This window comes from Bufo bufo, chromosome 6, assembly GCF_905171765.1.
Source record: "Bufo bufo chromosome 6, aBufBuf1.1, whole genome shotgun sequence".
Taxonomy (NCBI): Eukaryota; Metazoa; Chordata; class Amphibia; order Anura; family Bufonidae; genus Bufo; species Bufo bufo.
In genome coordinates, this window is record NC_053394.1 from 157,966,452 (window position 1) to 157,993,616 (window position 27,165).

Below are 27,165 nucleotides of genomic sequence, written 5' to 3' on the forward strand. Positions count from 1 at the left end.
ACAGCTGACTTCCGCAATCTTGTCGCACGTGACTTTCCCCCTGTAAACGATTGGCTCCCCTGGCTTGACCTACTCCGGGCAACGTCCACTTCCAAAATGGCAGCAATGTTGGTGCTTGGCTAATGCGCGTGCGCGCGCGGCCATGTTTGTTTTGTCTCATTTCACTGAAGAGCAGCTATATAGTGCACGGGAGTAGAAGAAGAAGGAACAGTGAGTACATATATAATAAGCAGATGACTCAGTGCACCCCTGTATCAGCAGCAAGCTGTAAGACAGGGCGCCATTTATGTCATTGCTCCGGAAGTGCAGTGATGGGGTAATTACCAGCTCTAACAACTAGAAAGTTCACTGGGTGTTGTAAGGGTATGTTCACACTAAGTTTTTTTTCATGATGATTCCAAAGCATTTTCTGCATTGGAATCAGAGTGGAAAACGCCTTGTATGCGCCTTCTATTGATTCCGATGGGATTGTGTAATGAAAAAATAAAAGCGCAATGCCCTATCTTGGGGTGGAATCAGCACCTGAAATTAATGGGAAGCAGGAAACAAAGCATGCCATATGCATCGGGCACATATTTTGGTGAACCGCACCAAAAGCTGCAGTCCAATTTTACAGTAGACATTTTTTAGGGTATGCACCGCAGAGTATGCATGTATTTGCTGCGTAATTCATACCAGAAATCTGAGGCTGACCCTTTTGATTTCTTTGTGGATTGGTAGTTTTTCAAGTAGCACAAACCATCCTGATGCAGATTTCAACCCCACGCAGTCCTATGAATGCCACACAGATTCCCATTCGAATCAGCAGGATTCAGATTCACTGCTGTTGGCACATGGATTTCGTATTCCCCAAACCACAGCCTGCGCCATAGAGAGCACAGAGTGTAATGTATTGGCAATCAGGACTATGCTAATGCAAGATATTAATTCCTTAAAGGGGTTTTATAGAATTTTGATATTGATGACCTATCCTATTGATGACCCCCACCGATCAGCTGGTTGAAGAGAAGGCCGTTCTCTGTGTGAGCGCTGCCTTCCCTTCATTGGGTGAGCGGTGAGCAGGTGTCATTACAAGCCGTCCCATTCACTTCTATGAAATGGCTTCTTTCTATACACTTGAATACTACAGAGCTGTCCCATAGAAGTGAATGGGACGGCTTCTTGTAATTACACCTGCTCAATGCTGTGATGTCGACGGCGAGCAGGTAAACAATGAAAGGAATGCTGCGCTTGTACACAGTGCGGGTTCTCGGACCCCCACCGGTCTGATATTGACGACCTATCCTGAGGATAGGTCATCAGTATTAAAATCCTGGAAAACCCCTTTAATGGGATAATCACCAAAAATGCATAAAACTAGGTCCTATATATGCAAGTCAAAGAAAGAATGCGCAGGCAAAAACTGAAAAAAATAGTTTGTCATTAAGTGGTTAAACTGACAGCTATATCTGTATGGAAGAAAAAACCGACGGCCTGGTATGACTAATTTCAGTAAGGGCTCATGCACATGACCGTATTCATTTTGCAGTCCGCAAATCGCGGATCCCGGCCATGTGCACGGTGTAATTTATTTTTTTCAAACTCCAAAACAGACAACAATAGGCCATGTTCTATATTTTTGTGGTGCCGTGGAACGGACACACGGCTGCAGACAGCACACGGTGTGCTATCTGCATCTTTTTCTGCTCCATTGAAATGAATAGGTCCCCATCCGACCCGTTAAAATGGCAGATCGGATGCAGACCAAAATTATGGTCGTGTACACGAGGACTATGGGTACTTTCACACTAGCGTTTTTCTTTTCCGGCGCTGAGTTCCGTCCTAGGGGCTCAAATCCGGAAAAGAACTGATCAGTTTTATCCCCATGCATTCTGAATGGAGAGCGATCCGTTCAGGATGTCTTCAGTTCAGGCTTTTCAGAAAACCGTAGCATGTTGTATTTTTACCTCCGGCCAAAAATCCTGAACACTTTGACTGAACGCCGGATCCGGCCTTTTTACCATTGACTTGCATTAACGCCGGATCCGGCGCTGTGTGTTCAGTCAAACTGGATCCGGCTTTTGCATGTTAAACCCGAAAAATGTGAAAAAAGTTAAAGTCCATAAAAGGATTCAAATGTAATCCGTTTTCACACGTTTTTCCGGATCCGGCGGGCAGTTCCGGTGTCAGAATTGAACGCCGGATTAAAACAACGCTAGTGTGAAAGTTGCCTAAGTGATGTATTATTTTAAAATGCATTTACTCCAGTTTGACTTAAAAACTTCTCCTTATTTCATTTAGGTGCCTCTGGTATTGGAACCATCCTGCCCGAGAATGGACAAGCACAGGAATAAGCTTACCAAAGCGATCTTAAACTTTACCCTGGAGATCATCTACCTGTTGACTGGAGAGGTAAGAGATTTTGGGAACAACGTCATGTGACACCACTCTGCTAATGAAACATGACTGAAAAGTAGAGCTACTAGGGAAATTGGGTCTTGTGAAAAAAGGGGGGATAGGGTGGGGTGAAGGTTAGCGTGCAGGGTTTTCATTTACTTCCTAGTGCAGAGATTAACAACCTTCGGCACTCCGGTTGTTGTGAAACTAAAATTTTCAGCATACATATGTACTCTGCTGTTCTTGTAACTCCTTTAGAAGTGGAAGGAGGATTCTGGGAGTTGTAGTTTCAGAACAGCTGGCGTGCCAGAGGTTGCTGATCCCTGTCCTAGTGTTTACCTCCTGAGTGTAATGATAGTTAGGGAACCTACTTATACAATCTGGCCTACGTAGTGGCCCCCATTTTGGTGGTGGCCCCTGTTTTGCACGGGGCCTAACCAGGAAGGAAGGGGTAGAAAGACTAATCGGGTCAAAAAACACCAGAAATAAACACATCTTTTGCGGCCCCATTGAAATGAATGGGTCCGCACCCGTTCCGCAAAATTGCGGAACGGATATGGAGCCAAAAATACGGTCGTGTGAATGCACCCTCAAGGTGATAGTTGCAAGGTTTTTGATGCATCCACGCTATAGCTTAGAGAGTTGCTGGGTTTATAGCCGTACAGGAGGGAAGCTGTGACCCAGCCTCTTAGAATTATAGGACAGGAGAAATTAGTGGCCTTTTCTGAAGGCAGTGGTCCCTTAGTAGTTTGCTTGATGAGGAGAGTAGTAGGAAGTGAGCTACTCCAAATACCTGCAGAGGTTAGGATCAGAAGGAAGATGTGGTCTAGACTATAATTTTTTATATACAGTACAGACCAAAAGTTTGGACACACCTTCTCATTCAAAGAGTTTTCTTTATTTTCATGACTATGAAAATTGTAGATTCACACTGAAGGCATCAAAACTATGAATTAACACATGTGGAATTATATACATAACAAACAAGTGTGAAACAACTGAAAATATGTCATATTCTAGGTTCTTCAAAGTAGCCACCTTTTGCTTTGATTACTGCTTTGCACACTCTTGGCATTCTCTTGATGAGCTTAAAGAGGTAGTCCCCTGAAATGGTTTTCACTTCACAGGTGTGCCCTGTCAGGTTTAATAAGTGGGATTTCTTGCCTTATAAAGGGGGTTGGGACCATCAGTTGCGTTGAGGAGAAGTCAGGTGGATACACAGCTGATAGTCCTACTGAATAGACTGTTATAATTTGTATTTTGGCAAGAAAAAAGCAGCTAAGTAAAGAAAAACGAGTGGCCATCATTACTTTAAGAAATGAAGGTCAGTCAGTCAACCAAAAAATTGGGAAAACTTTGAAAGTAAGGGCTATTTGACCATGAAGGAGAGTGATGGGGTGCTGCGCCAGATGACCTGGCCTCCACAGTCACCGGACCTGAACCCAATCGAGATGGTTTGGGGTGAGCTGGACCGCAGAGTGAAGGCAAAAGGGCCAACAAGTGCTAAGCATCTCTGGGAACTCCTTCAAGACTGTTGGAAGACCATTTCAGGGGACTACCTCTTGAAGCTCATCAAAAGAATGCCAAGAGTGTGCAAAGCAGTAATCAAAGCAAAAGGTGGCTACTTTGAAGAACCTAGAATATGACATATTTTCAGTTGTTTCACACTTGTTTGTTATGTATATAATTCCACATGTGTTAATTCATAGTTTTGATGCCTTCATAGTCATGAAAATAAAGAAAACTCTTTGAATGAGAAGGTGTGTCCAAACTTTTGGTCTGTACTGTATATATATATTTTTTTATAATTTTTTTTTTCCATCTTGCAAATAAGGTTAGTATTAGGATTTTTTTTTTTTGCTTCTAGCTAAATGCCATCATGGCCAGCGGTCCCATCCACAGGCAGCATGTTCTAGAGCAGGAGGAGCTGAGCAGACTGGTCTATTGTTTTCTGGAAATAGATTTCTTCATTTACATCTGCTCATTCTGGGCTTTGGAGTCCAGTGGGAGGTCACACTTACCGACTGACCGCTAATTCTGATTGATGGTACATACAGAGATAGTTGTCAATCAGTGATTGGGACTGCCCACTGGACTTTTAAAGAGCAGGGACTTAAAGGGGTTGTCTCACTTCAGCAAAAGGCATTTATCATGCAGAGAAAGTTAATACAAGGCACTTACTAATGTATTGTTATCATCCATATTGCTTCCTTTGCTGGCTTGATTAATTTTTCCATCACATTATTCCCTGCTCATTTGCGTGTGACGGCCTCTCTGATGTCTGGAACTGTGGGAGTGCGCATAGTTCAGCACTTTTTCCTATAGTGTGCAAGCACAACCACTGCTGCTGGATTGCAGGGTGGTCGTCACCATGGAAATGCGCAGTGTATGATGTGAAAAATGAATCTAGCCAGCAAAGGAGGGAATATGGAAAATCACAATACATTTAGTAAGTGGCTTGTATTAACTTTATCTACATGAGAAATACTATTTGCTAAAGTGAGACAACCCCTTTAAGTGAATAAATACGTACCCTTTAACATGCTGCCGATTGCACAGGATTGTCATGATGACAGGTTCCCTTTAATGTGACCAGCTGTATGAGAGCTGGATTATAATCGCTCACCTCTTTTAAAGGGGTTGTCTGGGTTTAGAGCCGAACCCGGACATATTCCCCCCGGAACCCCTGATATGAGCATCAGAGCATTTCATGCTCAGATGCTCTCCTTTGCCCTGCGCTGAATGGCAGTTCTGGTATCTTACCGGGCTCTTCATAGTGTAAGCTAGGCTTCCGCCCAGCAGTGAGTCCGGTGGTGTCACTGGCACTGATGGCCGGGCTTTAGCGCTGCCCCAGCCTGTAAAGCAGCTAGCCTTTGCCCTGCGCGATCCAAGGGAGAGCATCGGAGCATGAAATGGTCCGATGCTCATATCAGAGGGGCTTCCTGGGTGAAGATTGGGATATGTCCGGGTTCAGTCTGAACCCAGACAATCCCTTTAATAAGACTGGCACTCAGCAGGCGAGGAGAGGGTTCTATTTCATGTAACATTATTCATATCTCTCTGGGAATATATACAGTATAGTAATATTAATCAGTGTTCTTTTTCATGCTCAGGATTACTCAGTAACGAAGAAGACATCTGGGGAGTTTGTCGTTCCCAGCAACTGCAGCAATGTGTTAGGAGGATGGAGCAGGACCCAGAGCCCCATCATGGAGTCTCCACCTCATTCACTGCTAAATGAGAGAAACAAGAGGCAAAAGATCCTCAAACTCACCAATAAGATCATTGAGCTGCTGACTGGAGAGGTGAGACATGCTGGGACATTATACAGTAATATAAGGGATAATGTGTCTGGGTGATGACTGTATCATTGTGTGTTTCAGGTTCCTGTAAGGTGTCAGGATGTCAGCGTCTACTTCTCCATGGAGGAGTGGGAGTATTTAGAAGGACACAAGGATCTCTACAAGGACATCATAATGGAGGAGCATAAGTCCTTCACATCACTGGGTAGGAGGAGACTTTTTTTAAGGTGTTCTATGGCCCCTCAATATGGGTCTTTCTGCCCTCAATCTGCCAGTTTACCTTATTGCAAATATGTGGTCCTATCGCCTGGAATCAGAAAAAATATAATTGTTTTTAATTTAGAAAAATGCTATATTTTGCATTCACATGAAGGGATGTGATGTGGTTCTGGCTTGAACCCTTTTAGATGTGCAGCAGAAGTCAAAAGAGAATGTATAGAGTGGGCTCAGGAATCGGAATGGTTAGAGAGGGAGGGGGCTCCCTGTGTCCCCCATTTGCCCCTCTCCAACGCAGTAACTGGGTGCCAGTAGGTTGTTAAGGCAGCTCCTTTGAGAAAAGAAAGGCAATGTTCCCACAGTGCAGGGTTTTCCTTTAAGGAGAAAGAGGGGAGTCTATGGGGCAGAATGACACACACGAGTACATTGGCTGTTTCTTTTAGACCCATAGAAAATGAATTCAATCTCCTTCTTGCTGCGGTCAAACAGCGAGGAGGAACAGGGACATGAAATCCGCCTTCCAGTTGTCAGTGAGGGGCCCAGCAGTAGGGCCCCCAGCGATCCAATAGTAGGCTAATAGGATAAGCTGTAAATGCCATTTGCTGGAAACACCTTTCTAAGTTACATGATTTCTAAAACAGTTGTCCCAATATTCCTACCATTTCAGCATTAGAACAGAGAAAAGACACTAATGCTTCAGCCTGCGGACAGCATGTGAAAGGGAATAATACCAGTAAGGGTCCATTCACACGTCCGTTTTTTCTTTCCTGATCTGGTCCGTTTTTTCAGGAACAGATCAGGACCAGATCTGGACCCATTCATTTTCAATGGGTCCTGGAAAAAATCGGACAGCACAATGTGTGCTGTCCGTTTCCGTTGTTCCGTTCCGCATGTCCGTTTAAATATAAAACATGTCCTATTCTTGTCCTGAAAAATCGGATCCTGGTACAATACAAAGTCAATGGATCCGCAAAAAACGGATGACATACGGATGTCATTCCGTATGTCATCCGTTTTATACGGAATCCGTTCCTGGAAATTACATTTTAATTTTTTTTTTTTATTTGCTTATTGAAACTTTATTTGCTTATTGAAATTTATACATGTTTCCGTTTTTTGCGGATCCGCAAAAAAAGGATTACATACGGAAACATTTTCAGGAACAACGGATCCGCAAAAAACGGACAGAAAATCGGATTATAGAAAAATACTGACGTGTGAATGTAGCCTAAAGGAGAGGATAACGTAAAGCAGATGCTGCACATATGTAAAAGACGCAGATGTACAGTCTTTAATTTTAATTCCTTTTAGCCACAAAGTAGCTACATTTACCCAAACCTAAACTAAGCACTTCAGGAGTGGGCTAAGTAACAGCAGCACCCCTTCTTGTACCGTTATCTAAGAATGAAGCTCTCTGCTAGGAGACAACACGTCTTGGTTTCACAGACCATAAGTACAAAGGAGATGGGAGTCACCATAGTTCTGTACAAGTTTATCACCCTTTATTAACATGAACATGTGGTACATGCTTGGTGTGAATAAAGGGCTCCACATTTGCATAGGAGAGATGTGACTCCTTCTTGTCCTGTAGGGTTCAGGTCGTATATCTTCCCTATTAAAAGTGTATGTTTGACCCTAAACACGTTTTGTTGGTGTGAATAGAAACACTTTTTTTGCACAAACTGATAAAGAAAGGTTTTATAATCGATCCCCAGGTTACTGAAATTCTCCCGGTATTGGTTGTTGGCCCCTCTGCTGATTATCCCAAACAAAGCATCTTTAACCCTTTCGTTACCAGCGCTGTACATGTAGGGCGCTTGAGCGATGTGTAAACATGGCGCCCGCTCGCACGTGCAGCAGTTGCCATGGCCGGGGAGTGTCTGCTGTTTCAAACATTAGAGGCCCGCAGCTAATGACCGCAAACAGCAATGATGCCGATCGCAGTCATTAAAGCCTTCAGATGCCTGTGATCACGGCATCTAAACTGAGAATAAATGTAAAAATATTTTTCCAAAACTGCGAATGACAGTATTCGCCATTTTTCCATTGCTTCTCGTATCCAAAATTTTTTAACAAAATGTGATCAAAAAGTCACACACACTCCAAAATGGTATCAATAAAAACTACAGATTGTCCTGCAAAAAATGAGCCCTGACTCAGTGGACATAACTCTAAAATAAGTTATGGGGTCAGAATATTGTGATGTAAAAAAAAAAATATATATTTTTTTTTTCAAAGTTTTAATTTATTTTGACAGTATTTAGACATATACAACCTATACATATGTGGTATCATTGCAATCATACTGACCCAGAGAATGAATGGCACAGGTCAGTTTTGCAACAAGGGGAATGTCGTAGGGACAAAACCCGTAAAATGGTGGAGGAATTGCGTTTTTTTTTTCCAATTCTACCCCATTTGAATTTTTCCCCGGCTTTCCACTACATTGTATGCCATATTAACTTGTCCCGCAAAAAACGAATCCTTTGGATAAGTGAATGGAAAAATAAAAAAGTTATGGCTCCAGGAAGATAGGGAAGAAAAATTAAAACACAAAAAACCTCTGGTATCCAAGATTTAAAATGTCACTGAACTTTGAAAGAACTTTTAATGTGTCATAGCGACATGTCAAAGGTTTTCATCTTTGTGGGTATGTTTAGTGAGACCCCCACCAACTGCTAAAAGTTGAGAGAGAAGCTCTCACATAGAATGGAGATGGTTCCATAGACTTTCTATTGAGTCCGTCTCTGCAGTGAGGAGAGTGAGTGGTTCTCTCTCCTCGTTCTAGCGACTGATGGGGGGTCTCAGCACTCAGACCCCCACTGATCAAAACCTTTGATATGTTGCTATGATATTTTTGTGATATTATTTTATTATGATATAAAGTTCCTTGACCATTTTTAGCCTTCAGAATCTTGACCTAAACACAAGACCAGGATCCTCGCCCTAGGCACTATGTAGCAGAAGCTAGAACAGGTTAAAGTGGGGATGCATGCTTTGAAACTCTTATTTCTCATCCGTATCATTGGGGCACACAGGCTTGACAATGGGTATAGCTGTTGTCACTAGGAGGCAGACACTAAGCATAAAGGCGTGAGCTCCTCCCTTCAGCTATACCCTTCCTACAGGGATTAAGCTAAATCTTTTTATCTTAGTGTCTGGCAAGGTGGCCTTTTTGGTGGCAATCACTTGAACTCACGGCTCTTTCATGTCGGTCGCCTTTCCTGATCCTCCAAAGTAGTCCTTCGCCCTGTTCAGTCCTTCCTTCCGAATGTTGTGTCGGCATTCCATCTAAATTAAGAGATTATTCTCCCTTCATTTTGTCCTGACCCGTCTCATCCTCGGAAGCAGTTACTTCACACTCTGTATTTGGTACGAGCCGTTCGCATCTATCTGTCCCAGAAGTCATCCTTCCGGCGGACGGATTCCCTGTTCGACATTCCAGAGGGGCCGAAATGAGGGCTGGCTGCGTCTAAAACTTGCATTTCCAGATGGATTCGTTTGCCCATTGTTGAAGCGTACCGCGTCAGTGACCGGGCCCCACCCTTCCGGATTACTGCTCATTCTACTCGGTCAGTGGGGGCCTCTTGGGCGGTGCATCATTGGGCTTCGGCCCTTCAGGTAGCTACCTGGTTGTCTTTGCACACTTTTGCCATGTTTTACAGAGTGCACACCTTTGCGTCTGCTGACTCCTCTTCTCCGGGGCGTAGAGTTTTGCAGACGGCGGTTCTCTGATTGTCAGGAGGGTTTTTGGTTATGCCCACCCTTGGGACTGCTCTGTAACGTTCCATGGTCAAGATTGTGTCCCCCAATGATACGGATGAGAAAACTAGATTTTCCCCGGCACTCACAACGTAGGAGCACAAGATTTAAAGGGCCTCCTGCCCTTACCTATTCAGTCGTTGTTTCCTCTCCTCGGGTATGCGTGGAAGCCTCTCCTGGAGTGCCAGGAACCTCTCTTCTTCACCCCCAGCCTTTTTTCCCTAGCTGTGGATTAATCGCCACGATGTGGAAGGGCTGGAGCAGGGAACGGGGACGCATGGCCTCCCTTACTCGTTCCTCTGGAGTAAGCCCTGCATGCAGGCTTCCCCGGGGCGCACGCGCAAGTGAAGAGGCAAGAGAATCTCGTGAGCATGCAGCGCTTCCAGTGGCACAGCATTCCAGTTAAAAGGGAGTGAGGAAATTTCAGTTTCTACCCTCGCTCCATGCTTGCAACCATGCTTGCCCCTGGAGACGCGGACGCCGCAAAAAAGCCTGTGGATCCCTTTGCCTCAGCCCGGTAAGCCTCCTACCCATGGGAGAGATATATTTTTCTTAAATACTGTCTTCGGTTCCCTCCTTCTAGAAGTGTTAAGGGGGCCTTTATCTTGGTGTCTCTTCACAGGGTGTTGATAGTATGTCTCCTTACAAAATCCACCCCTGGTGCAGGTGTCGGTCTCTCTATCTCTCCCTGGCCCTATAAAAAGTTTTTATCTTAATCTTCTAGGGCAGAGAGACCTTGATGCCTAAACCAGCAAGTGGAGACCCAGCGCGCTAAAAATGTGCCATATGTCGCAGGTCTTCTCTAAATCCAAAAAGCCTTTGTGCCCAAAATGCACTGAGAAGATAGTTACAGATGAGTCGCCCTCCTTCCTTGAAACCATAAGGGCTATGATAAAGAAAGAGGTTAATGCGGCGGTGGATTCAAAGATTATGCCACAATCCCCTGGCCCATCTACCTCGCATAGATCCTTTGCTTCTGATACAGCCTTTGATCTAGATGAAGGGGAATTGATATCCGACTCAGACGACTCCTCCTCTGATGATGGTTCTGGAAAACCTCTGTTTCTCCCGGAAGAAACAGAGGAACTTCTAAAAACCATAAGAGCCACTATGAATATAGAAGATGTTAAAGAAACACATTCCATCCAGGACCAAATGTTTCAAGGTCTGGGTAAAGAAAGAAAGAAAATAACCTTTCCCATCGATAACCATATTAAAGCCTTATATCCAGGGAGTGGAGAGATCCGGAAAAGAGGTCGGCCGTAACAAATTCCTTTAAACGCAAATACTTCTTTTCAGAGTCTGACTCTAATCTGTGGGATAAGACACCCAAAGTAGATACCCCAGTGGCACGGATTTCTAAAAAAAAACTCCCTCCTGTTTGAAGACACGGCCTCCTAAGAGATCACATAAATAAGAAATGTGAAAATTTGTTAAAGAAATCATGGGAGACAAATACAGCGATGTTGCGCCCCAGCATAGCATCTACCTGTACTGCCAGAACACTATCCGTCTGGCTAAACCAGCTAGAACACCTGGCATCAGGTACCCTCAGGGAGGAGATCTTAGCCTCCTTGCCTACTTTGAAAAAAGCATCTAATTTCTGGCAGATGCATCTGCCGATTTAGTCAGATTCTCTGCTAGGTCAGGCTCCCTTTCTAATGCTACCAGTAGAGCTATCTGGCTTCGTACATGGTCTGGGGATGCAAGTTCTAAGAACCGCCTATGCTCAATCCCATATGAGGGAGATACATTATTTGGCTCGACCTTGGCTGATATTCTGGATAAAGCTGCTGATAAGAAGAAAGGATTTCTGCTTGAAAATCGTTACTTTCATCAAAGGCGTTCCTTTCAAAACCAAAAAAAGTCAAAAATGGACCAAAAGAAAAAAGAAGGTTCAAGAAAGTGGCAGCCCTCCAGGTAGAGGATTCCTTTTCAACCCTGAAAATTCCTCAAGCTCCAAACAATGACGCCATACACCAGGTGGGGGGCAGACTAAAACATTTCGCTCCCATCTGGGAACTGGTGGTAACTACCTTTAAAACAAGGCCTAAAACTTTATTAAGTCTTATCCTCCAGACTGGTTCTTTATAAACAAAAAGTTGCCTCACAAAGACAAACAGGCTTGCCTAGAATCAGAAATATTATTTCTGGTACACAAGAAGGTAATCCATCCGATTCCAGAAGATCAACAGGGCAAGGGTTACTATTCTCCAGTTTTTCTTGTATAGAAACCAAACGGATCCTACTGTTTAATAATAAATTTAAAATCCTTAAACAGATCCGTCTCCTACAAAAAATTCAAAATGGAGACGATAAAATCTACAATAAACATTCTCCCTCAGGACTGCTTTATGGCAACCATACGCCTTCAAGACGCGTGCTTTCACATCCCAATATACTACAACCATCAAAAGTTTCTGAGAATCGCTGTCTTCATTTTTAATTTTGAACAATAGAGAATCGCTGTCTTCATAAAGGATCAGCTATACCACTCTCAGTTCACAGCCCTCGGCCCCAAGGGTATTCTTAAAAATTATGCAGGAAGTCACGAAGTACCTTCACTTACAGGGAATTAAAATTATTCCATATTTAGACGACTTCCTGTTAGCCTCTCCATCAGAAGAGGTCCTACGGTCTCACCTGTCAGAAGTCCAAAGATGTTTCACCCCCTTGGGTTGGGTGATAAACTTAAAAAAAAATCTGATACCAGACCAAAGAAAGCTCTTCTTGGGGGTACTTCTAGACTCCCATCGGCTAATGTCCTTTCTTCCTCAAGAAAAACAGAATTGTCTTCTTCAAAAAATCTCTCAGTTTTGCAGCCAGAAAGTATCCTCCATAAGGAACATCATGACCATCCTGGGTCTCCCGACGGCCACAATCCTGTCGGTCAGGTGGGCCTAGAGCCATACAAGGATCCTTCAGGCATTCCTTCTATCCTCCTGGGACGGCACCAGCTCTATGCTAGAAAAACGAGTTCTCATTCCCAGGTCAGTAAAAAGATCATTGATGTGGTGGAAGATACAGAAAAATCTTCGGACAGGGGTGTATTGGCGCCAAGAGAAACAAATGTCTGTGACCACGGATGCCAGCAGTTCAGGTTGGGATGGTCACTTTGACGGGAGGATAGTTCAGGGAACTTGGGGGAGCGATATGAAAGATGCTTCCTCCAACCTAAGAGAACTTACAGCCCTCTACAAAGTCATTGTCTCCCTTCATACTCTCTCATCTCCAAAAAGTATAAAGGTATTCTCAGACAATACCACGGCAGTCGCCTACTTAAACAAGCAAGGAGGAACCAGAAGTCGTTCCTTAGCAGCGGTAGCCAGGGATATCTTTTGTGGGCGGAGAAGAACCTTACATCTCTGACAGCAGTACATGTCAGAGGGGAGGACAATAGCCGACTTCCTCATTCGCCAGACATAAAAAGAAGGAGAATGGTCTCTGAATCGTCAGGTGTTTTAACAGATATGCCAGAAATGGGGAGTTCCACAATTAGACCTATTTGCCACGGAAAGCAACAGGCAAACCACAGAGTTTTGTTCCCTCTCCCAACGGGATCAGCCATTGTGGGTGGATGCACTTTCCCAGCCATGGCCAAAGTCCCTTCTTTATGCCTTCCCTGCCTTCAGTCTGATCGCAAAAGCACTGATGAAGGTAGAGGAGGAAGGGGCCAGGGTGATTTTCATTGCTCCCTTCTGGCCAAGAAGATCATGGTTTCCCCTCCTACTCAGACTGTCTACAGGGACATTCTGGACCCTTCCGTCAACACCGGACCTTCTCCACCAAGGTCCAGTACATCATCCCAAGATCAGCCAGCTAGATTTGACAGCCTGGAGACTGAACGCCTCACCTTGAGGAGAAAGGAGTTATCGGATGCTGTAATCTCCACACTGATGTTAAGTCGAAAGCCCACAACAGAGGACCTGGAACGCCTTCTTAACCTTCTCAGGTCATGTGGTTTCTCCAAAAATTCCACAAATTTTACAGTTTTTGCAGGCAGGACTAGATAATGGCCTTCAACCTGCAACACTTAGGCCTCTTTCACACGGGCGTTGCAGGAAAATGTGCGGGTGCGTTGCGGGAACATGCACGATTTTTCCGCGCGAGTGCAAAACATTGTAATGCGTTTTGCACTCGCGTGAGAAAAATCACGCATGTTTGGTACCCGAACTTCTTCATAGAAGTTCAGGCTTGGGATCGGTGTTCTGTAGATTGTATTATTTTCCCTTATAACATGGTTATAAGGGAAAATAATAGTATTCTGAATACAGAATGCATAGTAAAATAGCGCTGGAGGGATTAAAAAAAATTTAAAAATAATTTTACTTGCCTTAATCCACTTGAGCGCGCAGCCCGGCATCTCCTGTTTTCATCTTAGCTGTGTGCAGGAACAGGACCTGTGGTGACGTCACTCCGGTCATCACATGATCCATCACATGATCCATCACATGATCTTTTACCATGGTGATGGATCATGTGATGACCGGAGTGACGTCACCACAGGTCCTGTTCCTGCACACAGCTAAGATGAAGACAGAAGGAGATGCTGGGCTGCGCGATCAAGTGGATTAAGGTGAGTTAAAGAAAATATTTTTTATTTTTTTTTAACCCCTCCAGCGCTATTTTACTATGCATTCTGTATTCAGAATGCTATTATTTTCCCTTATAACCATGTTATATGGGAAAATAATAATCGGGTCTCCATCCCGATAGTCTCCTAGCAACCGTGCGTGAAAATCGCACTGCATCCGCACTTGCTTGAGGATGTGTCACGGATGGTGTACAGGAAACAAGACAATACCATATAAACAATGTCTCTCTGGATCCACAACTAAGGAACAAAGGGAGACCCCTGCAATAGACCTGCCGCTCTCCCTCACTGCTCAGCCTATGCGAACACCCCAAAGGTGGATGTCCGCATATCCACGTTCCTCGGCTATCTATTACCTGAAGACCCTACAATAGTGAAGGGACACGACCACCGGCTCCCTCAATGACACGGAGGGAGTCAGGGTCACCTGGATCCAGAAAAGACAAAATCATAAATACATAAACAGCACTTATCTTACTGACGACTGGGAACTGGGAACAGCATGCGCACACACACTCCAGGAAGTTGTATCAGCCGCACACTACTGCATTATGGGGAGGAACTTAAAGGGTAGCGATCAGTCTGACTGCATGACAGCTGAGATAGACTAACGAGATGAGAAACTAAACCAAAACAAAGAAATTCAAGGAGGAGGATCTGAGAAGCTCCTGTGAGCGCTTCTCAGCTGTCTGGCTGTGACAGGATGCTTGCGATTTTCAGGCAACCCCATTCACTTCTATGGGGCCTGCGTTGCGTGAAAAACGCAGAATATAGAGCATGCTGCGATTTTCACACAACGCACAAGTGATGCGTGAAAATCACCGCTCATGTGAACAGCCCCATAGAAATGAATGGGTCGGGATTCAGTGCGGGTGCAATGCGTTCAACTCACGCTTCGCATCTGCGCAGAATACTCGCCCATGTGAAAGGGGCCTTAAGGTACAAGTATCGGCCTTAAGTGCATTCTTGGACATTAAGCTAGCAGACTCCCCGTTAATTAAACGATTTCTGAAAGGAGCTATGAGAAGTATTCCCATCTCCCATACTATTGTTCCAACCTGGGATCTCAACCTGGTTCTCTTGGTCCTGATGGATCCTCCGTTTGAACCAATTGAAGAAATCTCTCTTAAACTGCTCACCTTTAAGACGTTTTTTTCTCGTAGCAATAACAACTGCTAGGAGAGTCTGAAAGATACAAGCCTTTTCATGCAAATCCCCATATCTAGTGATTCTTGATGATCGTATAATCCTCAGACACTGTCATCCTTTCTTCCAAAAGTTGTTTCCAGATTTCGTTTCGAACAGGAGGTCTCATTACCTTCCTTCTGCCCTTCTCCATCCTCGGAAAAGGAAGAGAAGTACCATAATCTGGACGTGAGAAGAAGCGTTCTATCTTACCTCCACATCACCAGTACCTTCAGGCGATCGGATCAGCTGTTTCTTCAATACCAGGGTCCTAACAAGGGGCTCGCAGCCAGCAAATCTTCCATAGCAACATGGATAAGGAATATGATCAGCTCAGTCTATCTTCAGAAGAATCTTCATCTTCCAGATGGTATAAGAGCTCATTCTACTAGAGCAATGTCTTCTTCATGGGCAGAGTCTGCGTCCGTCTCATTAGACCAAACCTGTAAGGCGGCTATGTGGGCTAGCACTATGACTTTTTTTTTTACTCATTACAGATTAGACATTCATAGAATCCCAGACTTGTCTTTCGGTCGCAGAGTTCTTTCAGCTGCTGTCCCTCCCCCTAGCATGACTACTCTGTCAATCCTCCTCTGAGTGCCGTTGTGGAGGCGCCGGGGAAAAGAGAAAATCGCTCTTACCAGTAATTGGTTTTTCCAATAGCCTCCACAACGGCACTGTGATTTCCCACCCTTTTATTTATTTTTTTGATTATTACATAATGGTGTAATTTGTTTTGTTAATACATATATCTTTTCTTGCATCACTTCCGTGTTCTCTCTTATTGACTGAATAGGTAAGGGGAGGAGGCCCTTTAAATCTCGTGCTTCTACGTTTCCTGTCCTGGGGGCGGGGAAAACCAATTACCGGTAAGGGTAATTTTCTATTTTTTGTACTTACCGTATGTAACGGAACGCCTAGCATCCCGACCGGGTACCTCCGTTGATAGTTGCTCCTAGTGCTTTCTGAGGACTCCAAGCACTCCACTTGACACCGTACGCACTGCAGACCCCACGAACCGCCGAAGCTTGGTTGAGGTCTCACCGTCTCCTACCCACCCTGGACCTACGACAAGGCTCCAGGCTCCAGTGGATGAACCTCTCCTACATCCAGAGAGCAGGAACCAGGAACAAGCTCTTACAAGAGCTAATAGTATAGCCAGGGGAGTATAGCAAATCTCCCAGCGTATAGCAATCCCCAGCGTCGATCAGTTACCCAAACACCAGCCTCAACATGATGAAGGATAAAACAGGAACTGACTGTACTTCACATACAGCCTCTTTTATTCACAAACCAAAAACATAGTACTGCCCACAGGGTTTTGAAATACAACCAATCAATATATTACAACACATCCCCACAATGCATCATGGTTTCCTCCTCTCTGTCCTGGAGACAACCGGGGAGTAATCCAATTATCTCTCAGGACAAAGGGAAATCGCCAATACACATGTGCGGACAACAGGACAGAAATCACCATTTAAACATACAATGTCACAACCCTTTTCAATACACAGACATTTAACATATTCCCAGACAGCTCAAGTCTGAGTGCATATTATTAGGTGAATGGCACTCAGACAACATGAATACAATAAAATGAGCTAACTGGGTACCCTCACATAACATAAAATACAATTACACAGACAGATGGTTCTGTCACACATCTCAAAACCCCACATGTCCCCATATGGCTTGGATCTGAGCGCTCAGATGCCACAAACACAGTCAAATCGCCATGGGGTTTAAGTTTTGCATGGGCTGATGAGAGGGCCCATAATCCTGGGGCAAGAGGCTGGTAGCCAGGCCCCTCCAAAACCCAGTGGCGAGGTTGGTTTCGCCACACCGTAAAATCTGTTTCTTTTCCGTTCAGTGGGGGACACAGGTCCCACCCGTTCTCTTGTTTACGGGCCTTTTCTGGCTGTGTGGTTATGGGTTTGTACATAGTTTGGTTTTCCTGTTTTTGTCTTGCTTCTCCTACTGCTTTTGCACTAACTGATTTAGCTTAGTCCCTGTAGGAAGGATATAGCTGAAGGGAGGAGCTTACACTTTGTGTGCTTAGTGTCCGCCTCCTAGTGGCAACAGCTATACCCATGGTCAAGCCTGTGTCCCCCAATGAACGGAAGAGAAACTGATTTTACAGTAAGTACAAAAATCTAGTTTTTAGCCTGTGTGAAGAGCAGTGGGCAACCTGTGATACCCAAATTTCTGGTCACAAGGCATGCTTGCCTGTGTTATGTCAAAAAAAAGATTATTGGCATATTTTGTGTGGGAAGATACAGGTAATGGTGCACTGTGTGGCTATCTCTTGGACTCTCAGATATTGGCAGAATGGGGGTCCTCCAGACTTCTCTGTGGCACTCTAGAAATGAGTGGATGAGATGGAGAGGTGGCTAAGCATGTGTCTGACTATCTTTATGGGAGAAAGGAAAATATGGCTTATTCACATAGACTACAAGGGAGAGAGCCTTGTAATTGAATGGTCTCTCTTTCTGGAGTATGAACAGCAGAGAAAGGGGACCCCTGCCTCCAATTAGATGGGAGTCCTGGAATTGAAACTGGCACCTATTAGACATTCAGTATGCTGTAAAAGTCTCAATGGTAATGCCCCTTTAAATTTTATTGTGGCCCTTGGATTGGCTCGGTCGGACAGCATGAACCTAGGACTGCGTCTCTGCTCTAGAGCAGGGCTTGACAAATTTCCTTGGAATCTAGGAGCCAGCTAAAAAAGTTAGGAGCCAGGCGGAGCCGCGTCATAAAGCCCCTAGTAGGTGCCCCCATAGTGCCCCCCCCCACTTCTCCATAGAGCCTACCCAATAATGCTGTATGCCATGTTACATATACTGCCGCTCCGTCCTCGGACCCTATTGACTATAATGGGGACGGGCGTGGAGCTCCGGTGCAGTTCGCGGTGAGAGGCCGCCGGACTAAAAAGTTGGACATGCAGTACTTTTAGTCTGGCGGCCTTTCACCATGCACTGCCGTGCTGCGCCGGAGCTCCACACCCGTTATAGTCAATGGGGACAGAGCGGCGGTCCGGCGAAACAGCGGAAGGACGGATCCGACAGGGTGAACAGCCTGCTGGATCCATCCTGCAGCAAGTGTGAAAGTACCCTTAGTTATATAGCTACTGAATGAGACAGAAGAAGGGATGCCTTTAACATATAGATCTCCTTGAGAAGCCAATTTGATCCTAAAGGGTTAACTCAGACTGTAATCTAAGGCTACTTTCACACTAGCGTTCGGAGCGGATCCGTCTGATGTCTGCTCAGACGGATCCGCTCCTATAATGCAGACGTTTGCATCCGTTCAGAACGGATCCGTCTGCATTATAACTTAGAAAATTTTCTAAGTCAGAAAGTAGCCTGAGCGGATCCGTTCAGACTTTACATTGAAAGTCAATGGGGAACGGATCCGCTTGAAGATTGAGCCATATAGTGTCATCTTCAAGCGGATCCGTCCCCATTGACTTCCATTATAAGTCTGGACGGATCCGCTCGCCTCCGCACGGCCAGGCGGACACCCGAACGCTGCAAGCAGCGTTCAGGTGTCCGCTCACTGAGCGGAGCGGAGGCTGAACGCTGGCAGGCGGATGCATTCTGAGCGGATCCGCCTCCACTGAGAATGCATTGGGGCCAGACGGATGCGTTCGGGGCCGCTCGTGAGCCCCTTCAAACGGAGCGCACGAGCGGACACCCGAACGCAGGTGTGAAAGTAGCAAACTGTGTCCTGTCACTATTATCTCTCTGCTCCTGTCCCTTAATCTTATCACTGCTGCAACAAAAGCATCAGCCGACAGCCTCAGTGTAACCTGTTCTAGAGTCTGACTGATGGTTCTTTTAGCTCAAAGAATCGAATGAGTCTCTAACTAATCGGATCTTTAGATTCTTTTAACCTGAGACTCATTCGATTCTTTCTAGACTCCCTCCTGTACTTGTGTCAGTGACTCAGAGCTGCTAGTCCTTGCCTGAGCTCTGATTGGTTGGTGGGCGGGGAGAGGAGGGGCTGGCAGAAGCAGCTTCCACTCTAGGATCAGATTACACTCCTCCCGAGCCCCTCCCCTCCCTGCTGCCAGCGTCTCGCTCTCTGTGTGCTGTGACGGAGCTGACTGAGGAGCTGTTTCACACGGTGCTGCCTCCGGACAGAACGGCAGCTCCTCACCCATCGCCCGGGCACCTTTGAAAACGGGCTGACAAATACCCAAGCGCCAGGACTAAATTCCTGGTCGCCATGGCGACCTGGCGCCTGGGATTTGTCGAGCCCTGCTCTAGAGGAAGGGGTAACATGGACTTTTGTAAACTTGCTGACTGAATGTGACATATAGAGGCTTTTTGTCCAGAAAGAGTATTACTCCTCTACTATATTTTTCCTGTACAGGAAACCTAGGTTCACATCTGCGGTGTATTTTCCATGAGAAAAAAAGAAAAATGCATTGCTACATCCAGCATATGGTGGAAACCATTGATGCCTGATGGAGCCTGTTTACTATAATGGTTGCCCATCAGGTTTCCATTATGCTGTCAGTCTGCCGGTCAAAATAGTACATGCTATTTCGAGCTGGATTTTTGATGGAATCGGTGATGGAGGCTCCTAATGGTCCTCGCACAGCTACTTCGACTTCAAAATAAATACATATTGGTTTTAGAATGCAACAAGCCCACAAAATAGAATATATGAAACAAATGAAAGAAAAATTCAGGTATTAGGGCAGGTTCTGCCTTTTTATATCTCGAGGTTTCCTGCTATTTTGGAGGAAACCTCTCAGATTCCAAAGTCTAGTTTGAAATGACCAACAAGCACTTATGAGATTCTTGATGGCCACACATCTTATCTAGCTCTCCTTATCTATATCATTTAAAGGGGTTGTCTCATCTTGCCCTTACTAAGAAGAGATGAAACTAAGCCCCGACAGTGGAGCAGGTCGGCACTGTGCTATTTCACCAGCTTCCATTGCAGTGCACCGACTCGGAAAAAGCTCCCATCGCAGCTGCTGAGACAGCGGACTGCCGGCCCACTCTACTGTCTCCCAACCGACTGATGGTCGGGCTTAATTTCATCTCATCTTAGTAATGTGAGATGAGACGGCCCCTTTAATCACATATACACAGTGGGCACCTTTTACAAATTTTTTATGTAAAAAGTTTCAAATTATAAAGCACGCAATATTTGTACAATAATTTACGACTTTATTTTCTTTCAATGACACTTTTGAAAAGTGGGAGGGGAATAGTTTCCCGTTGCCTATCAATTGTACTATAACTTATGCCAAAAGCTAGCATCAATTATACTTCTATCTACTACATCTCATAGCTAGCATAAACTTGAATTTCTGGTGCACAGACCACCAGATGTGCCACATTTCTGCTTAATCAGTTTGGCACATTTTCTGCTTATGGACTTTAGATGAACACTGGCATATGAAACTCTTCTCTTAGTAAATGTACCACATCATATTCAGTTACTGTGTGTGCCTCTCCTACAGATGGACTCCGAAATCCACCAGAGCAATGTTCCAACCTTCTACAGTTACCGGATATTTCAGAGCTAAATTGGAATTTTCCACAAGATCATCAGGTAAAGGAGCTGAGGTCTTGCCAAATATTCACTTTATTGCCATAATGTTAGCCCGAAACGCGTCTTATTTGCCTGTATTCTGTATATGGCAATAAAGTTAAGATTTATTAGCATCAAAGGTCAAGTGCTGATCCACTTCTTCTACTTGGATGTATGGGCTTGCAACCCAGGATACAAGCCCCACCACCTTCTTCCAGAGTGAGTGCCGACTGATTATTTCACCAAAGACCAAAGTTATTTTTCTTGTCTATTTAGGGTGAAGATCTTCTTGATATTGAAGTAAAAGAAGAAATAGAAGATGATTGGCAGTGTAAGAGGGCGCGACTTGTTTGTAAAGGGTCTAGATACTGGGATCATCCGCTCATCACATATACATGACTGTGTGTATTTCCTGTAGATGGATCCAGCAATAGAAGTGCACCTGAGATATATCCCTGCCCTTTGTATGTCCAGAATTGTCCAGAGGGAAATCGCAGCATTCCACAGAATTATCAGGTAGGAGTCTAGGAGTTATGTGGACCATATTGGTAACTCGGACTTAGATGTGGTTAGACATTTTTGTCGGCTCATTTGAAGAATCTGTTAGGGTACGTCCACATGTACCGGGTCGTATCTTGCCAAAATCTGCAGAATGTGGGTTTTGGTGCGAACATGCTGTAGATTTGCTCAGCTTGCACTGCAAAGTATGATATACACAATGGAAATCGCAACTTGCATTTAATGTTGCAAAGATAAAGGGAGTCTGCAGCCTCTTAAATAGATTTCACAGTAAGCCTAACACCATATAGGAACAATGCTTTATCAAATCCCTTCCCACTTGGGCAGCCATTGGCAGGCATTTTAGGGTCTTCTCCGGATATTGTGGATTTTAAATATGGGACTAGAGAGGAACGAGTATCTCTAACCTCACAGCTGCAACATTCACAGGTGTGCGGTTTCGATGTAGAAAGTGACTAGACCAGGGGTAGGCAACCTTCGGCACTCCAGCTGTTGTGAAACTACAACTCCCAGCATGCATACTTGCTCTGCGTTTCTCAGAGCTCCCATAAAAATCAATGGAGCATGCTGGGAATTGTAGTTTCACAACAGCTTGAGTGCCAAAGGTTGCTGACCCCTGCTCTAGACAGTGGGTATTAAGATATGTTCTAAATAACTACAATAACTGCTTATTGGGGTCCCTGGAACCTCATACATTTAAACTGACATCACTGTATGATAATGGTGTCTTCAAATCCTTCCATGCTCTGCAGGTAGCGTTTCTATCAGTATCTGCAATTTCATCATGCCATTCAATGTCAGGGACGTACTGTGCTTATAACTGTCTGTGCTACAGGGGCTCTCAACCACATAGTTACGGCTTCACCATCCAAAGCTCTGATTTCATTTTCTTACGGTAATATTTTACCTAAATGTCTGTGTAAGGGTCCATTCAAAACGCCTGCAATTTCATTACGCATTTTGCGGAACGGAATTGCGGACCCATTCATTTCTATGGGGCAGCACTTCCGGGTCCGCACTTCCGTTCCGCAAAAAAATAGAACATGTCGTATTCTTGTCCGCAATTGCGGACAAGAACAGGCTTATTCTATTAGTGCCGGCAATGTGCCGTCTGCAAAATGCGGAAGGCACATTGATGCTGCCCATGTTTTGCGGATCCGCAAAACACGTTGCAGACGCGTGAATGGAGCCTAAGGCTACTTTCACACTAGCAGCAGGACGGATCCGACAGGCTGTTCACCCTGTCGGATCCGTCCTACCGCTATTTCGCCGTGCCGCCGCACTGCCGCTCCGTCCCCATTGACTATAATGGGGACGGGGCGGAGCTCCGGCGCAGCACGGCGAAAGGCCGCCGGACTAAAAGTACTGCATGTCCAACTTTTTAGTCCGGTGGCCTCTCACCGTGAACTGCCGTGCTGCGCCGGAGCTCCGCCCCGTCCCCATTATAGTCAATGGGGACGGAGCGGCAGTGCGGCGGCACGGCGAAATAGCGGTAGGACGGATCCGACAGGGTGAACAGCCTGTCGGATCCGTCCTGCCGCTAGTGTGAAAGTACCCTTACCCTCTGCAGGGTCTCACAGAAAAATGGGAGACAGATGAGGACCCTATTTCTGATACTCTGACGTGTTCATCATGTGTGGCACAGCATAGGTCACAACTATTTCTCTTACATCGGGCCTATAAGACTCCTCACTTGGGTATAAGGACTGATGCTAAGTGTCCTAGGTGTATACACTTAAAAGGCCGATATTGTACATATACTTTGGTCCTGTCCTGAATTGAGAGGGTTGTGGTCTGAAGTGTTTACTCTCCTAGAAGGCGTTTATGCGTCCAGTTGTCGAAAGACCCTAAGGTAGGACTTTTAGGTCATGTGGCACATGTCCCAGCAGATGGTATGTCCCAGCTGGTCATTGCTTTATATTTGACGAGAAAACTCATTGCTAAATAGTGGCTGCAACCCACATCTCCAACTATGGCAGAATTGCTTAATGTTGCTAATATTATGATATTGATGGAGTGGAGAGTATACTTTATTTGTGTTGCTCATTGTCTTGTTTTCTTTTTTTCTTGAAACTTTAATAAAAAGTATGATTTAAAAAACATACCACCATATAGGGTGCTTGCCCAAAACCTAGGCATACCTGTCTTGTGAAAATGTGGTCCTCTTTTCCTGAGAAATGCTTCTTTTTATTATTATGCAAAAAAATGTAAAGAATAAAAAGGTTTTCAGTGCACTGTGGGTGGGGCTGCTCCTTTTGGTGCACCATCGCGCCTCCAGTAATGCTGCCCTGCGCCTCCCCTCTTGTTTAATTGACCGTTTTTGAGATTGCACAGCCAGTTAAAGTGACGGAGGGGAAGCCAGGTGCACCGAACAGAGCAGCCCTCCCCCAATTCACCAAAAGAAGAATTTTGTCAGGATTAGAGAACCGGATTTTCACAAGAAATGGTATGGTAATGTTTTGGGGCATCTACCCTAAGATGGTGGTGTGCTTACTTTGAAATTGAATTTGGAGGTGGCAGTCTGCTTTTAAAATCAGGACCTCTTCTCAAGTTGTGGGCAGATTCCACGGCGGACGCTTTCTGCGGCTTGTGGATGATTTTTTTTTTTTTTTTGTTTCGCTTCACTGCTACTGTAAATTCTGCAGGCTTTCTATGCAATTCCGCTGCCTAAAATCCACAATGTTCATACTACTTGTGGTGGTAGCCTATGACTCCAACTTTCTGCTAAATTGTATATATTTCACATTAGGTTGAAGATCTCACAAGAGGGGGAGTTAAAGCAGAAGAAGAAGAGGGGGCGTCGGTGAAGGGTGATCAGCAGTGCAAGGAGGAGGAAATTCCAGTAGATATTAGAGCAGGTGAGTAATAACCATAGGGAATAGGTGTAACAGAATTAGACATGTCCCACAAGAAGGCCACCGCCACAAAAAAAGTTATGACTGTCAAAATGTGTGAATGCAAAAGTATTCTGATCATTAACCATTTAATACGTGAAATAGAGATGGAGAGGAATCTGTATAGAAATGGAGATGCAGTGTGACTTTTAAATCAGGTGAAATCTTTGACAAGTCTGCAGCAAACCTGTATGTAACTCAAAATACACTGCCATATACAGTATATCCTGTGTGGACTTCACACACTTTTTACACAGTGTTATAGAGACACATCAAAAGTTGAGATCTCTAGAACGAGGTGAGAGAAAAGCGCCTGCATATCACGCGCTCTCTCCTCACTGATGAGGACAAAATCTCGTGCAGAGAGGAGGAAGAGTTGGAAATGTGGGCGGCTTTTCTCCCCTTGTTTCAGAGAAACGGAGGGGGTGTCAGCACTTTGACTCAATTTTGGTACATGTTGTCTCGTCCCAAGCCACGATAAACCATATACCATTTTTCATTAAACCGCTTTTTCTAGTTGATAGAGGCGCCGTTGGATGAATTTTTTTCTTGTGCATTTGCTTCATATATAGGGCTATGCTTAAAATTTGATGTAACATTATACACCTGAAATATGCCAATTTTTGTGCAGTTTACACCAAATTATAGGCACAATTACATTAGAAATTGTGGCCCGGTGTACTTGCGTCTAGATATTGTTGTTACATACTTAGTATTGCACCCCCTACTGTTTTGACCCCTTCTCAGAATGTCCACCTGAAGTGTCCAGTGCCGTGGAGAACAAGCCAGTGGGCCTGCACAATAGCAAGAATCACTTGTCACGTGCTTTACATTGGGGTATACTTTTGAGTATGCACAAGAGGGACTACACTTTGGCCTCTGTTTCACCTGCTTTCAGTTTTTGCCAGGCAGAACGGTGTAGTAGACTACACTTATCATCTGAGAACATTGGAACTGAGGTTCAAATAACATTATATTAAAAAGTGGCTCAAAGTGCCGTTTCCACCACATTTGTGAAAATTATGTTGTGGCCAAACCCCTCTGTTAGGTGCTGGGGTTGCTATTGACTGGCATTTAAGGGGTTAAATAATAGGGGGTCAGAGCTTTTTTAACACCTTAAAGGCTGGGTCTATTTTCATTTTTACCTTATCTTTTTTTTTTTTCGTTCACATAGCCATATGAGGGCTTATTTTTGCAGGACAAGATGCACTTTTTAATTCTGCCATTTTATTATAAAACAGGAAAAAAATTATTTGTGGGGTAAAATAGAAAAAACACATTTCCACCAAGGATTTTAGGGTTTTGACATCACGGAGTTCACTGTGTGCTAAAAATTACATGACGTCCCTATTCTGCAGCTCAATATGATTGCAGCGATACCAAACTTGTATACCGTAGTTTTATTTTGTTTATTTACTTTAAAAAAATATATAAAAACCTTTAGGGAAAAAAAAAATCTATTTTTTTTTTCTATCGCCATATTCTGACAGCCATAACTTTTTTATATTGCAGTCTACAGAGCTGTATGAGGGCTTGTTTTTGTGCGTAACGAACTGTAGCTTTTATTGGTACCATTTTTGTAGTATATACGACTTTTTCATCACTGTTATTCAATTTTTTATGGTGAACACGATGACAAAAAAGCGCGCTTTTTTTTTTTTCTTTTTCCATTACATCGTTCACTTCACAGGAATTTTTAACAAATATTTTAATAGTTCAGACTTTCGTACGCGGTGATACCTGATATGTTTTTTTATTTATTATTATTTATATATTTTTATATGTAAAATTGGGAAAGGGGGTGATTTAAACTTTTAATATTTTTTTTTTATTTTTTTCTTTACTTTTTATTTATTAACTATTAGCCTATTAGGGGGCTAGAACCTGGGAACATTTGATCCCTTGTCCCATTCACCCTAATAGAGATCTATTCGGGTGAATAAGATTCTGACACTGTCTTTGCTGAGCTGTGCTTCATGCACAGCACAGTAGGGAGCTTACTATAGCAGGCCTGGAATGCTTCAGCAGCTTCCAGGCTGCCATGGTAACCGATCTGAGCCCCGTGATTTCACTGTGGGGGCTGCAATTGTAAGGCAGAGGGAGCAGCATCCCTCTGCCTAACTCCACAGATGGGTTCGGCGGATAGCTATTCCCCGTGATTGTGGCTGGGTGCCTGCTGTATGATACAGCCGGCACCTGCCACATATGGAGAGGGCCCACCGCAGCAGCCTGCTCCATAGAAATGCGGGCACATAATGACATACATGTACGGCATTATGTGTTAAGGGGCTAAGGAAGTTGTGCAATGTCAGGTCTGACTCCTGGCATCCCACCAATCAGCTGATTGAAGATGTGGCGTGCCACATCACTAGCCCAATCGCCCGCCCGCTGCGTCACTTACTTGCCTGCCCCGCCATCTTCTCCTGCAGTACCGATATCTCTCTCTCTCTCTAGATAGATGGATAGATATAACTATACTCTCATATAGAAGTTGATTTTCTGTCTTTCATGCTGCTTAACTCCTCTTCCACTACATAACAAAGATGCTCTATAGCAGTGATGGTGAAACTTTTACAGACAGAGTGCCCAAACTGCAACCCAAACCCCACTTATTTATCGCAAAGTGCCAACACGGCAATTTGACCTGAATACTGCAGTCCAATATAGTATATCTTCCATGTACTTTATCATTTAGCTATAATAGCCTGCCTGCATTCAATGCGCTGCCTGTGCCGTTCATATTGTGCCCTGCGCTGATGAATGG

The 27,165-nt window shown here is 44.5% G+C and overlaps 1 protein-coding gene across 5 annotated transcripts in view; it reads left to right on the plus strand.

Annotated features, from left to right (window-relative positions):
* Positions 1–27,165, plus strand: part of LOC121005380 (zinc finger protein 436-like) — a 49,930-nt gene that overhangs the window by 3,421 nt on the left and 19,344 nt on the right. For 3 of the 5 annotated variants that reach the window (XM_040438091.1, XM_040438093.1, XM_040438096.1), the window contains exons 1-8: positions 205–316; positions 2,281–2,391; positions 5,490–5,681; positions 5,760–5,883; positions 20,918–21,009; positions 21,265–21,319; positions 21,407–21,504; positions 24,257–24,365. In XM_040438091.1, coding sequence (XP_040294025.1) covers positions 287–316; positions 2,281–2,391; positions 5,490–5,681; positions 5,760–5,883; positions 20,918–21,009; positions 21,265–21,319; positions 21,407–21,504; positions 24,257–24,365 — 811 coding nt within the window. In that variant the 5' untranslated portion in view covers positions 205–286. Of the gene's footprint in view, positions 1–123; positions 317–2,280; positions 2,392–5,489; positions 5,682–5,759; positions 5,884–20,917; positions 21,010–21,264; positions 21,320–21,406; positions 21,505–24,256; positions 24,366–27,165 lie in introns of those variants that run through there. The other 2 variants (XM_040438094.1, XM_040438095.1) reach the window with 2 other exon arrangements.